General features: G+C 44.4%; 2 protein-coding genes across 2 annotated transcripts; one reads left to right on the top strand and one right to left on the bottom strand.

Moving 5' to 3' along the window:
• Window positions 1-369: 369 nt before the first annotated feature.
• Window positions 370-8,109, top strand: LOC138956395 (organic cation transporter protein-like). The gene is made up of 7 exons (XM_070327763.1): window positions 370-612; window positions 1,408-1,576; window positions 2,918-3,151; window positions 3,721-3,947; window positions 4,903-5,084; window positions 5,516-5,667; window positions 6,198-8,109. Exons 1-7 carry the CDS (start codon window positions 492-494, stop codon window positions 6,304-6,306), a joined length of 1,194 nt encoding a protein of 397 aa, XP_070183864.1. The 5' UTR covers window positions 370-491; the 3' UTR covers window positions 6,307-8,109.
• A 1,296-nt stretch (window positions 8,110-9,405) lies between these two features.
• Window positions 9,406-13,245, bottom strand: LOC138956403 (uncharacterized). The gene is made up of 2 exons (XM_070327770.1): window positions 12,886-13,245; window positions 9,406-11,598 (listed from the first exon to the last, which is right to left on the bottom strand). The coding sequence occupies exons 1-2, from the start codon at window positions 13,197-13,199 to the stop codon at window positions 9,783-9,785; spliced, it is 2,130 nt and encodes a 709-aa protein (XP_070183871.1). The 5' UTR covers window positions 13,200-13,245; the 3' UTR covers window positions 9,406-9,782.
• Between the last annotated feature and the right edge of the window lie 503 nt (window positions 13,246-13,748).

Consider the following 13,748-nt stretch of genomic DNA (forward strand, 5'->3'; position numbering starts at 1 on the left):
TTGTTTACTATTGATGAGCGTTTTGAGTGTGCACAGGTCTGCAGCAGCAACTAAACACATATGTTCTCTTTGTCAAACTGTCAATAAAGGACAACCAACGAAAATCAAGAGCTTCTAACCTTACATTTGTTTGCACACAAATGTGAAAACTAGACGTAATGATTTTCGTGATATACTTTGTCGAGGTTGTATGCAAAGTGGAAGGTTTTTAATTGTTCAGTATGTGCAAGAAGCATCATGCATACCCAACGAACACTGTCAACATCATGTCATGTTGACATCTCGCGACATCTTACAGGAGTACAGCTCTTCTTCCACGGTGCAAAAAAAAAAAAAAAAAACTGACAGAGTTATTTCTGGAAAACTTCTGTTAGCAAGGCTGCATCAGTAATGAGGCAAAAGGGAACAATACTGTCTTTGCAATAATATCAACCAAGTTCTACTCAATATGTATCAGGGTGGGAAGAAAGACCGTGTTCTACATTGTCAACATGTTGATCTTGGTGGTTGGAGTAGCGAGCGCTTTCCCGCCTTCCCCTGAGGTGTTCCTTTTCTACCGTGTCTTGATGGGACTGCTTGGCGTGGCTATCTACATGTCGGCCTTCGTTTTGGGTACGTAGTTATGGAACGCAAATTGAAAGAAAGAAAAAAAGAGTGAAAGAAGGAATACATTACCTCAAAAAAAATAGCAGCGGCTCTAACTATTTTATGAACGTCTACCCGCCCCCCCCCCCCCCCCCTCTCTCTCTCTCTCTCTCTCTCTCTCTCTCTCTCTCTCTCTCTCTCTCTCTCTCTCTCGACTTAAATACTGTCAATTCAGTCAGGATTTTGTGCTGTGGTACTTATATTGGTTTCGATCTACTTTTTGAGCATACATTCGTATAGGCCCCACCTCAACACAGCACCACTTCCTTTTTTAAGAAGGTCCCCTATTCTATATTATATTATCGACGAAATTCTAAAACAGATACTTGTACCTTTCCATTCTCGTTTTTCGATAACTGTTATCGACAATTTAGCATCACAGCAACACTTTTTTGTGCACGTGCAGCAAGTGCATGTTTAGTGTGTGTGTGTGTGTGTGTGTGTGTGTGTGTGTGTGTGTATGTGTGTGTGTGTGTATGTGTGTGTGTGTGTTCTGTGTGTGTGTGTGTGTGTGTGTGTGTGTGTGTGTGTGTGTGCGTGCGTGCGTGCGTGCGTGCCTGTGTATGTGGGTGTGTGTGTGGGTGTGCGTGTGTGTGCGTGTGCGTGTGTGTGCGTGTGCGTGTGTGTGTGTGTGTGTATGTGTGTTTTGTATGCACGCTGTTGCTATTGTACATCGCCGTGAGCTCTGATGAGAAGGGGCGATTAATAAGTGTTCATTATTATCATTATCATTATTAGCAAGTTTTGTTCTGACCTTTTCAGTGGTGGAGTTTGTGGGTCCAAAACGGCGTACAGCTGCGGGATCCATCGCTATCCTCACATGGCTTGCAGGCCCTTTCCTGGTAGCCGGTCTGTCCTACTTTGTACGGCACTGGCAGTACATCCAGCTCATCAGCACCGTGCCGCTCGTGCTCTGCATAGGACACTGGTGGTAAGTACATGCATGTATCGTGCCGAATTCATGGAATTGCCGAATTTGCAGAATCAACACAGACCATAAGAAGGTAAAGCAATGTTGATGCAATGTTCTGGTGACATAAAACGTAATGGACTGGCTGCTGGGCTGCTGGCTACGTTTTAGAAGCCTGTACGCATTTTCGGCAAAACGCTGCCGATTTCCCGAAATGAGCAGCGTTTTGCCGATTACGCGAAATGGGCGAAATTGTTGCCGATTCCGAGAATTCGGCAATTCTGTGAATTCGGCACGACAGATGCATTGATAGAACCGGTTAACGTTAAGACTGAACGCAGTCTATTTCTTTTCTGGCTGTGAAGAAAGATTTCGACTGGAAAAGAATGGAAAATGTGCTACTAAATATATACGTTGTCACGGTGAGAGATATCCAACAAGTCGCGTAAGGCGAAATTACTACATTTAGACAAGCTGTCAAACTCACAGAATGAAACTGAACGCACTGCATCGTTTCACCAAGACCGCATAGTCGTAGTTTCGTCAGTCCACCGCTCGTGGCAAAGGCAGTGAAATCGACAAGCCAGAATAGTGCGGTAGTGGTCGCGCTGAGCGGGATAGCACGCTTTTCTGTACCTCTATTCCTTTTAACATTCTGAGCGTGTTTTTAATCCAAACATATCATATCAATATGTTTTTGGAATCAGGAACCGACAAGAAAGAAGATGAAATTGTTTTTAAATCGATTTCGGAAATTTTATTTTAATCATAATTTTTATATTTTTAATTTTCAGAGCTTGTTTTTAATCCGAATATAACATATTTATATGTTTTTGGAATCAGAAAATGATGAAGAATAAGATGAACGTAAATTTGGATCGTTTTGTAAAAAAATAATTTTAATTACCATTTTCCAATTTTTAATGACCAAAGTCATTAATTAATTTTTAAGCCTCTAAGCTAAAATGCAATACCAAAGTCCGGCCTTCGTCGGAGATTGCTTGGCCAAAATTTCAATCAATTTTATTGAAAAATGAGGGTGTGACAGTGCCGCCTCAACTTTTACAAAAAGCCGGATATGACGTCATCAAAGACATTTATCCAAAAAATGAAAAAAATCATACTCAGGAACTGTCATGTAAAATTTCATAAAGATCGGTCCAGTTACACACACACACACACACACACACACACACACACACACACACACACACACACACACACACACACACACACACACAAAGCTTGACTAAATGTAACAAAACAACGTCGAAATAGTTGGCCGGTTGTTTACTTTAGGTCTTGCGTTCGTTTTGCAGAGTATTAGCAAAATAATGCACTGAGCAAACCCTTTTTAACCAGGCTTCTGCCGGAGTCACCACGGTGGCTTCTGTTGAAGAAAGGAACCAAGCCCGCAATGAAAGTGATCCGTAGAGCAGCAAGAGCCAACAAACTATCTCTGCCTCCGTCTTTGGAGTCTACCCTTGAAAAGAGCGTAGAGACGAATGAAGCAAGCGTGAAGGCTTCACGTATTGTTCGACAGCTGTTCCGACATCCTCGTCTTCTGGTCAGAACACTCGTTATCTTCTTCAACTGGTGAGTAACTCAATTTTAAACCCAATTTGTACAAACATGAATTTAGATGACTTGTAATGTTCATTACACGATACATACTGCCGAAATTGACAGTTTCTAAACGATGGCCTATGCACATAGAGATTTCCACCAACGAACTTCTTCCTACCCAAGAAACGCAGGACACCCGGCTTTGTCTATCGTGATAGAGAGATACAGACAGGCCAACAGACATGCAAACATTCATCCATACCAACACACGCTTTACGATTGCATTCAGAAGAAAAACACACTTGACATCCCTTCATTAATTATACTTTGCTTTTCGTGTAAACAACCTTGTGAACAACCACAGATGTCAGCTCTATATGCTATAGAGTGTATGGAGTTTTTCCAGAAGTTTTACGTTTGGTAAAAACTTAAACAAAAGCTCAGCTAGGGTATCGTTTTAAAAAAAACATACCACAGCAGATTTGTCCCTGTTGTTGCGACATTGCTACCAATCGCCGAAGAAAACTATGATTACATTTTGTCAGCTGTGATTTTTATTCAAACAAAATGTGAACGTCTTCCGATTATTTGTATATCAGGTGTGTGATCAGTATGACTTACTACGGCCTGAGCCTCAACGTGGGTAACCTGGGTGGAAGTCTGCGCTTGAACTTCTTGGTCTCCTGCGTGATGGAGCTGGCTGGTTACCTGCTGGCCTGGTTTCTGCTGGAACGACTGGGGAGGAACAGATCTCACTGCTGCTTTATGCTGGTGGCAGGGCTCGCCTGTCTGGCCACCATATTCACTGTGGCTTTTGGGGGAAAAGGTGAGCCGCAATAGGTCAAAGTACATTCACTTTCCGATTAGTTTGATCAGAAAGGACATCATGCATTTCTGCTGCTGAACTACTGTGCCGCTAAACTTTCCTGGAGGGATGAAAATTCTTGTAAATGTTTCGTGTTCTGTTGTTGTTGTTTTCAAATGTAAACGTTTCATAAACTTAACACTCCTTCTGGTGTTTGTTTGTTCTTTCTTTTTTTTTCTTTTCTTTAGATTTTGGAACGTAAGCAGCTTATCTGTTTCGAATGTTTATTCTGGAGGAGAAAATAATAATAATAATAATAATAAAGATAGCTTATATAGCGCCGCTTCACAAATTTAACTATGCTCTTGGCGCTGTACATAGAGATATAACAATTTCAATAATATAAATACAAAGATGATATTATCATAATACACATTTACAAATATCACTCACGTGCATACATCCTCGTGCACACCACGCGCATACACACTCCCACTCATTAGCAAGTGCTTCCATCTCCCTGCCACTGAGATGTTCATATACCCCCCTGGACAAGCTCACGCCATGTCCGTCTCCTCTCTAGACTGTACATACACTCAGCAAGAAAAAGAAAGACTAAATGCAAATTTCATACACAACCCTATGGATCAATCAAAGCTGAAGCAACCGTTGCCAAAGCTTCGAAATTCAAAATATGTTCGCGGATATTGCTAACAATATTTGGCGATAATGAAAAGGTATGTATCCTTGTTGGCAATGGTATCAATCAGCTTCTGAACTTTCCCTTGTGAAGTAACGAAATGTGTTTTAACATACGAACGTATGTCTTAGTATGCATGCTTTGAGTGGATATCTTCCTAATCGCAGCATAAGCAAGGAATGTCAAACCTATAGCAATTCCATTTTCTGTATTCAGTGCATAAATCATTTGATATTTTCGGCTTTCCTTCTTGGTGAAAACGTGATCTTTCCTCAGAGCTGGAATGGGCAACGACAGCACTAGCGATGGTGGGCAAGCTTGGAATCTCAGCATCCTTCACCTCCATCTACCTGATCTCTGCTGAGCTGTTCCCCACTGTCATGCGGAACTTTGGCATGGGATGCAGCTCCACCCTGGGCAGAGTGGGCAGTGTCTCGTCTCCCTATGTGGCTGACCTGGTGATGTTTGATTCCGCAATCTAATGCAACGTATAATCAGGTTTTACAATTCACGTGTAGTTTATCACACACAGGCAGTCGTCAGATATGACGAGATTTTACAAAGCCAGAGAACAGAATGATAGGATGAAATATGTTTAAATACCTAGCTAGAAGTGTCACCCAACAAATTGATTTCACTAAACGAGTAAGCATAGAAATGCAAGAGACGTTTGTCCAAGGCCAGTGGTTAGGTTAATCAAGCAAAATATTTTCAGAGCCAGCGTTCACTTGAAACCTGAAATATTGTATTGGTGTTTTTCATTCTGCACAGTAGTTCTAACAAAGACCCCGCTGCTGCCTTGCAAGTCAGTGTCTCCGTTTACCTAACTTGTTTTCAATGGACGAAAGTGTCAATTCGTTCATGCGAACATGTGTATCTTTCTTTGCAGGCCTTGTTTGTGGAGGGACGGTTCAGCCGTGCAGTGCCACTGGTGGTGTTCGGGGGGCTGGGGGTACTGGCCGGTCTGTCCTCACTCTTCCTGCCAGAGACTCTGCACTGTAAGATGCCAGACACCATGGAAGACGCCATCAATTTCAAGGAGTGAGCGTTTATTTCTTGGCATACAATAACCGTTTGACAGAGACAATTTCGAGAAATAAGTATAGGATTGTTTTATTTGGATTGTACGTTGGCATTATAACCTACGAAAGCGGACGAAGAAGTTTGTGAAAAAGGAGATGGAGAGAGAGAAAAACAATAGCGCGCGCGCGCGAGAGAGAGAGAGAGAGAGAGAGAGAGAGAGAGAGAGAGAGAGAGAGAGAGAGAGAGAGAGAGAGAGAGAGAGAGAGAGAACAATGGAAAGAGGGAGCAAGGGAAAGAGGCAGAAAGAGAGAACGAACGAACAAATTTTATTTTGGTATGATAAGGAGAGGGAGAGACACACAGACAGGCAGAGAGAGAGAGAGAGAGAGAGAGAGAGACACACAGACAGACACAGACAGACACACAGACAGACAGAGACAGACTGACAGACAGGGACAGACACACAGGCACACAGACAGACAGACAGACAGGCAGAAAGAGATAAGCACATATACACCTCTTCCATGTGTCGTGACTGTGTTTTACAGGGGAAAGGAAGACGAGGACACTGAAACCGAGATGAACACAACACGGAACGGCGACATTTTAGAGCAGTCTTCCCTCGTTGACAAGTCCGTCGCTTCTCATGTATTATAGATCGAGCGATATTCTGAAATAACTCTGGCGAAGTTTTCCTTGGCTATAGAAGGCTTAAGCATGCCAAATGCCGCTTTTGAAGTAATGTTTCGTGCAAAACATGCACATGCAGCTTAGGAATAATCTTTGCTGTAGTTGTTATTTTACACAATATAATTGGGGACAATCTTGATCAGTACAGAAAAGCGCCAGGCTTTTCAAAAAATTATTTCCGGTGTATGTTAGCTATTTTAATTACGAAGACGAGAAACAGACTTTCTAGTGTTTAGTTTAATTGTTTGTGAGAATCATGCAGTTCATAGCCTACCTGTGATGGGGCGAGTGACTACACGGCACACACTTGTTTTTACACCCCCGGTATAGGGGTGTGTATAGGTTTCGCTCGATGTGTTTGTTTGGGTGTGTGTTTGTGTTCGCATATAGATCTCAAGAATGAACGGACCGATCGTCACCAAACTTGGTGAACAGGTTCTATACATTCCTGAGACGGTCCTTACAAAAATTGGGACCAGTCAAACACACGGTTAGGGAGTTATTGGTGGATTAAAATTATGCAAGGACTTATAGAGGAACATCTTCATGGTCAAAGGGAAATAACCATTCTCACTCAGTCACTGCCACCAACTGAGAAGGTTATTTCCCTTTGACGGGGGTGTTTTTCCTACCTCGTAGGAATTTCTTGTTTTACTTAGTTTGAGCGCATGGCTTTAGAAATATAGTGAACATTTCCGTGAAAGTCAGGATTCGTACTCGCAGGGAATTATCAATGTAATGGCATGGAAACATCAGTTTAGGAAATGGTTGTTGAACGATCATTGAAATCATCTAACACTCAAGATTCAGAATAAAGCCTACCTGTGATCGGGCACGGGAAACACGACGACGGCCTGCATGATTTGATAGCCAGTCAGCATGGAGGGCAGTGCCACCAGGGCAAAGATTCGTTTCGGGAATGGTCCCCATTCTCCTATAAAACTGTACAGCTGGTCCGCCGACATTCTGCGTCTGTGGAAAAAGGGTCAAGCGAACGCCAACAGTTCAGCAATTTCATTGTCATTTCACCCTTGTTAGGGAAATAAGGTAATGCCAAATGCTAGGCGAGTATAAGTTATTACTTGTAGTGAATATGAATTGATGGATTTGTTTGTGCTTTGTCACATCATGAGCTGCCTGCAAACGTCCCCCCCCCCCCTCTCTCTCTCTCTCTCTCTCTCTCTCTCTCTCTCTCTCTCTCTCTCTTTCTCCTCTATTGAGAAAAAATGAAACGTAAGCGAGTGACCACTTTTATGAAATATTCATGATTTTCAACAAGCATCGACGTTTTGCTCAACTTACGCTTCAAAACCAAAACCAAAGATTAGAAGAATTCCATGTGTGGTTTTAGTGCTTGTTTATCTCAATATTTATCGAGCCAGCGTAAAAACAACGTTTCTAACTGAGCAAGCAACGCCCAAAGTTTACACCACACTCACGAAAGTGTCGATTCCTTGTCTCTATTCCTCTCTGTCAGGGTTCTGTCTACAGGGCATGTGTCCTTGAGGAAGAAGTGTGTTACACTTATAAAAGTGATGATACTGCTGCGAACTAGTAACGGTCACCGTGAGGTTAATTGCAATTAAAGTGTCAATCTGGTGGGTATTGTATACTGTCACAAGTGTTAGTGTAAGGAATGGACGGGTTATGAATGTGAGAAGTCACAGTACGCTAGTTAGGAGCCCCAGCCTTTCAGTTGGCTTGGATTTGTGTCTGCTTGGATTTGTGCATTCCCTCGATGGACAGTTTGGATCAATTAAAGACAGATCTAAAAGGTACACACCACGTGTGTGTGTGTGTGTGTGTGTGTGTGTGTGTGTATGTGTGTGTGTGAGTGCGTGCGTGCCTGCGTCGGTGCGTGCGTGCGTGCGTGTGTGTATATGTGTGTGTGTCTGTGTCTGTGTGTGTGTGTGTCTGTGTTTGTGCGTGCGTGTGTGTGTGTGTGTGTGTGTGTGTTTGTGTGTGTATGTGTGTGTTAGTGTGTGATTTTTTTTCCTAGTTTCATATTATCGGACAGACTCTTTAACGCCATTCACTTCATACTGCTGATGACCAAGACCTGATAATGTTATGCAGAGTCACAACGTAAAAGCATGACGAAAGCCCATGGCCTCGTAACGATCAGCTTTTATTGTGCCCACTCCTGTGCCCTCGCAGAGGTGTTTTGCTCTCAAGGTTTCCGCGGCAAAAGAACAAGGAAAGGTGTCATAGTTTATATTCCTGTGAAGTTACTCACATGGAAATGTGGGTTGCTTTCTCCCTTGGGAAAGTGAGCTGTCATACAGTACGGCACTATCCAACGCCCTGGTGAACTTTAAGAGCTGAGGTGGCACGAATGTGTACCTTTAATGAACTTGTCAGTTTTTTTTCTCTCAAGATGTTCGTTAATAAGTCATAAAAAGTGATTTGTTGTGTTTTTGTTTGTTTTTACCACAAATAAGTGTCTTTTGCATGAGTTATGGGTCAGAATTGACGTTTTTACTCACAACATTTTGGGGTACAACATTCAGTCATCAGAAACATTCATCGCCAAGAAAACACACGATAGAGTTTTGATATATGTTTTATTTCAGCCTAAACAGATCCCGATGCACAAAAATAGAGAGTTTTCTTCGTAGATATGAAAAGATTGTGTCTGTATGTTCCAGTTTCTGTAACGGTTTTGTGTATGGGTCAATGGCCTTCACAAATAAAATATGTGTCAGTGTCCGTCTGTCTCTCTCTCTCTCTCTCTCTCTCTCTCTCTCTCTCTCTCTCTCTCTCTCTCTCTCTCTCTCTCTCTCTCTCTCTCTCTCTTTCTCTCTCTCTTTCTCTCTCTCTCTTTCTCTCTCTCTTTTTTTTCTTTCTCTCTCTCTCTCTCTCTCTCTTTCTCTCTTTTTCTCTTTCTCTCTCTCTTTCTCTCGCTCTCTCTCTTTATTTCTCTCTCTTTTTCTCTCTCTCTCGCTTTCTCTCTCTCCCTCTCTCTCCCTCTCTTTCTTTCATTCTCTCTCTCTCTCGACCTCTCTTTCTCTCTCTCTCTCTCTCTCTCTCTCTCTCTCTCGCTCTCTCTCTTCTCTCTCTCTCTCCCCTCTCTCTCTCTCTCTCTCTCTCTCTCTCTCTCTCTCTCTCTCTCTCTCTCTCTCTCTCTCTCTCTCTCTCTCTCTCTCTCTCTCTCTCTCTCTCTACCGGAAGACGTGTATATGTGTAAAATTCCCCTAACCCACATCCCCTCTTCCCTGGTTTGTATATGGGCCAATGGCCATACGTACAATAAACCATCCAAAAGTCACCCCAAAAAAAGTCTCTTTCTCTACCTCTCTTTCTCTCGTGTACCCTTTCCTTCTTGTCGGATTTTTTAAAACCTAGACTGACAGCTTGCCTCAAACGTCAACGTTCTTTCAAACATTCCTGTACATCGAGACTCCAATGTCACTTCTCAGCGCGATGGTTTGTAAAAGACACGTCTATCTCTTCGCCTTGCAAGCGCCACACACTCTGGTCAGGGGCCCGCAGCCCACCACGAGCCAGAAGTAGACCAAGGGGCGCAGGATGCCTTCCATGAAGTTGACCAGCAGCATGTAGTAGACCGTGCTGTCCTGGGAGGGGAACTTGATGGACGCTCCCCTGCAGCTGGCCCACACTAAGTACACGGCGATAGGAACGTATGCCGCCATGAAGGTGGTGGTCAAAGCCATGGCCAGAGCGCCGGCACGTCCCGCTACTGTCGTGCACATGGAGGCGTCGCTTCGCCTGTTTCTCCGCTTTCTCCTGTGCATGTGAGTCAATTCTGCGCCGCGCAAGATATACAAGCCGCAGCAAGACTCCCTTTGCCTTGAACGTTCGAGTTCCCTGAGGACGTTGCTCGTCGGGTGGGTGAGAATCGTTGTGCTGCTGATTGCAGAGATGGTCTCCGACGCTGAGCTCCAGACAGACCCCACCGCCATTGCGCTGATACAGGAGATCGCCCCTACGCTAGATTTCACGGGTGATGGGAAAGGCGAGTGTATCTTGTCCTCCTTTCTGGTGGCAGTGGCAAAGTCTCTTTGATTCTCACTTCCGCTTTTAGGGGGCTTCTCTGCAGATGTGCTGGGACCTTCAGTAGTTTCGTTTGACGGCGCGAGTGCGCGCGTAGCTGGACCTTTCTTTGTGCAGGATGATGCGACATCCTCCCTTTTTTGTGTTGTCAGTTCTCCATCAAGAGGTTTTGATGAATGCACCGGAGACGCGCAGGGGGTTTCAACAGTGTTGTTTAACAATTTAGGTGAATGCTGCACTACTTCTCCCGTTGTATCCGGAGAAATTGGAAAACCTTTGTGTTGTGCCGTCTGCTGTCTACATGCAATTTCTTGCGGTTCACGTGAAAATGTGCTCGGACCTTCAGTAGTCAAAATAGGTTGGCCGATTGCGTGCGCATGTATTTTTCCTGTAGAGTTATCCGTGGATGTGACAGGATCTTTTGGGGAAGGATTATTTTCTTCATGGTTGAATGAGACCTCCATGTAAGCTGCTGTAGAGTGTTCTTGAATGTCTTCCAACGGTACAGGCGAAGGCAAAGGTAACTGATCAATAGTGTTCACCGAAACCGACCGCTGTTGTTGTTTTTGTTCTCCGAGATCGTCCTCTTGCGAATCGCTTGAAAATGTACGGTGATCTTCAGCTATGTTGGTGTATTTTGTATGTTCAGGTGAAGGCATAGGTATGAAAGTCATAGTGGATATGAAACTGTCTCTCCCATCGGTTCTATACGGTGACTGCCCCCTTATAGAAGTAATGGACCCCTCTTCGTCAAGAAAGGTGCTGGATTGCCGTTCAAAACTAACAACAAGGTCCTTGGAGGTACCAGCGAATTCTTCAGGTTCTGTTTCGAGCGGTACCCAAGCGTTTTTCCTTGGCGGCAATTTCGCTCGAGCTTTGTTTGTCCTGTCTACTTGATTATCATTTTCTTTTTCATCCGTATTTAAAGTGCTGTGGAGGCGTTCAGTTTTCACAGCAAGATCTTTGGAATCAACGGAAGATTCCCCTGCCCTCGAAGATAACCAGGCGTTCTTTGTTATTGCGAGTCGCGCATGACTGTGTGTTGTTTCTCCTGGTTTGAGACTGACTTCGTTTCTGCCCGTACTCACAATCCCTTGGTCGATTTTAAAGACTCGATCTTTTGACGATTCAACGGTTGGAGCTGCAGCGTCGATACTCACAGAGCCGGCTATACAACCCATGTGAGATACCACTGTGTCCACTCCCTTGATTCCGTCTCCTGCCGATATAGGCTTCAGCTGGGACCTGCAAATGGTAAAGGATCATCAATATGAAGGTCAATGACAAAGGACAGGGCTGGACATACGGGTATCAGAGAGGGATGCTTCCCAAATGAGGCAGGGGTACAAACAGTTGTGACGGAACAGGGGCAAGCCGGCCCCCTCGATGATGTTAAAATGTAGCTTTTGAAACGGGTATTTTGAGTCACTTCTTGAGAGAAAAAAGGTTCATTTGTGTAAGGTGCGAGGTGGGGGGTGGGGGGTAGGAGAGCTCCGAATCCCAGGTTCAACTCCCCCCTCCCTCCCCTCTCAGGTCCAGTCCCAAAAGAACATGAGAGATTAGGACATGAGACTGAGAAAGTCATAGTAGGTGTAACAACTTTCTGGGCATCTCGGACAAGAAGAAACTTAAATTGCCGATTTCATTTAACATAGCCTAAACGCGTGCATTGCCTGTCGACACACGGCAGTCTTCGTTGTCACTGTTTTTGCAATATTTAACAGCGTTTGTAATGTGATGGAGACAAAATCCAAAGCACCAGGAACATTATCGATACCTGCTTCCAGCGATCATCATCCACCCTACAATGTTGTTGTCGGCCATGGGAAATCGGCAACCTGAAGCGATACGGAATTTATTTTACCCGTAATCAATGCGTGCTTAACCTTGCGTCAGTACGTGTCATTCATGTCAGCAACAAGTTTTGATGAAAGAATTATCGTTATTCCTCTTGTATTCTGTTTTCCTACGTTTTAGTGGCAGCCTCTCTACCAAAACATAAACTTCTCCCGGCATGTTTTTATCATTGTTTTCGACCTCAATCCAACTGAGAAAAAATATTCAAATCGATGGAACGTATATATTTACAAATTCACATAAATCATATCCACTTATATTTTCTCACTGTACAAACCTACTGCCAATGTCACTTATGTTTTCTCTGCCTTAGTCACTGTACAAACTGCTGCCTCTACCGAGCACTGGACTTGTGATCCAAAAGGTCGCAGGTTCGAATCCGGGCCAGGACGGACACGGGTCAACTTTATGTGCAGACTCAGAGACGGTATCCATGCCCACCCCCCCCCCCCCCACCACCCCGTGTCACCACAGTGGCACGTAAAAGACCTCGGTCATTTTGCCATAAGTGCAGGTGGCAGATAATACCTAAACACGCATATACACCTGGGTAGCGCGACTCTGTTGCTGCTAGCTTTCCACTGGGAGGAAGCGACCCCAGCGATGGGACAATAAAATAATGAACATAAAAATATATAAAAAAAATATTTTCTCTGCCTTAGTCATTGCACATACCTGCTGCCTCTGTTCATCCTGAAGACTTCCGCAGGCACAACCAGCCTCTGTCGTTTCCACATCTTGACCCAGATCAGCAAGTGCATCACGGCGACCAGCACCACGCAGATGAGCGCAACTATGGACAGGCTGAGCACAGGGTAGGAGGGCCCAGCCTCTTCGGACACACAGGGAACGAAGCGGTCCCACAGCTGGTGAGTCTTGACCACCATCCCCGTGGTGGTAATGCCGAAGGATGACAGCCAGCTGACGGTGACGGCCACGACGGTTTTGGTCAGGGTGGCGTGCTGTCGGTAGGCTAGCGGACAGTACATCGCCAGCAGCCTGTGTGGGGATAAAAAGCAAATGCCTTAAGCTGAAATAACGTGAAGAAGACTTATTCTTATTCGTCACTGCAGTCTATAACCTGTTAGCAGTGACGATGGTGATTCCAAAGCAAGAGTTGAAGCACGATATGACAATGGAGAATCAGTCGCTATCTGTGTGAAAAGACAAGGCAAATATCGATGATGATGATGATGATGATGACGCCGACTGCACTGGACAAAAGGGGGTGGGGGGGGGGGGGGGTGGTTCGCTGCCGATAAAGGGCATCGCCAAAAGCCTGTAAGAAGAGAATGAGCACAGATAGGGATTTCCAATGCCGTAGTGACAGTCTTTGTTGAACAAATATGCTCTTCTCAAACATGTTGCTATGAAGGCACAGGGCCATGAAACCACAGAAGGCAGTATCCATGCGCCAACATGTGTGTACGGTCGTGGCGATCCTAACTGTTATCGTAGCAGTTTCATTTAGAAAGTGTGCAAGACATTATAACTGGTTTCTTACAGCGCAAAAGGAATTCAAAGCGACACAGAGTATA

This window comes from Littorina saxatilis, linkage group LG2 (assembly GCF_037325665.1).
Source record: "Littorina saxatilis isolate snail1 linkage group LG2, US_GU_Lsax_2.0, whole genome shotgun sequence".
NCBI lineage: Eukaryota > Metazoa > Mollusca > Gastropoda > Littorinimorpha > Littorinidae > Littorina > Littorina saxatilis.

What these genes read in the sequence shown, in the direction of transcription:
- LOC138956403 (XM_070327770.1), bottom strand. Translation starts at nt 13,199, where the DNA reads ATGTACTGTCCGCTAGCCTACCGACAGCACGCCACCCTGACCAAAACC. An exon ending in AGGATGAACAGAGGCAGCAG is followed by an intron (nt 11,599 to 12,885) that starts GTATGTGCAATG and finishes TACCATTTGCAG; the next exon opens with GTCCCAGCTGAAGCCTATAT.
- LOC138956395 (XM_070327763.1), top strand. Translation starts at nt 492, where the DNA reads ATGTTGATCTTGGTGGTTGGAGTAGCGAGCGCTTTCCCGCCTTCCCCT. An exon ending in TGTGGCTTTTGGGGGAAAAG is followed by an intron (nt 3,948 to 4,902) that starts GTGAGCCGCAAT and finishes ATCTTTCCTCAG; the next exon opens with AGCTGGAATGGGCAACGACA. An exon ending in GACGCCATCAATTTCAAGGA is followed by an intron (nt 5,668 to 6,197) that starts GTGAGCGTTTAT and finishes TGTGTTTTACAG; the next exon opens with GGGAAAGGAAGACGAGGACA.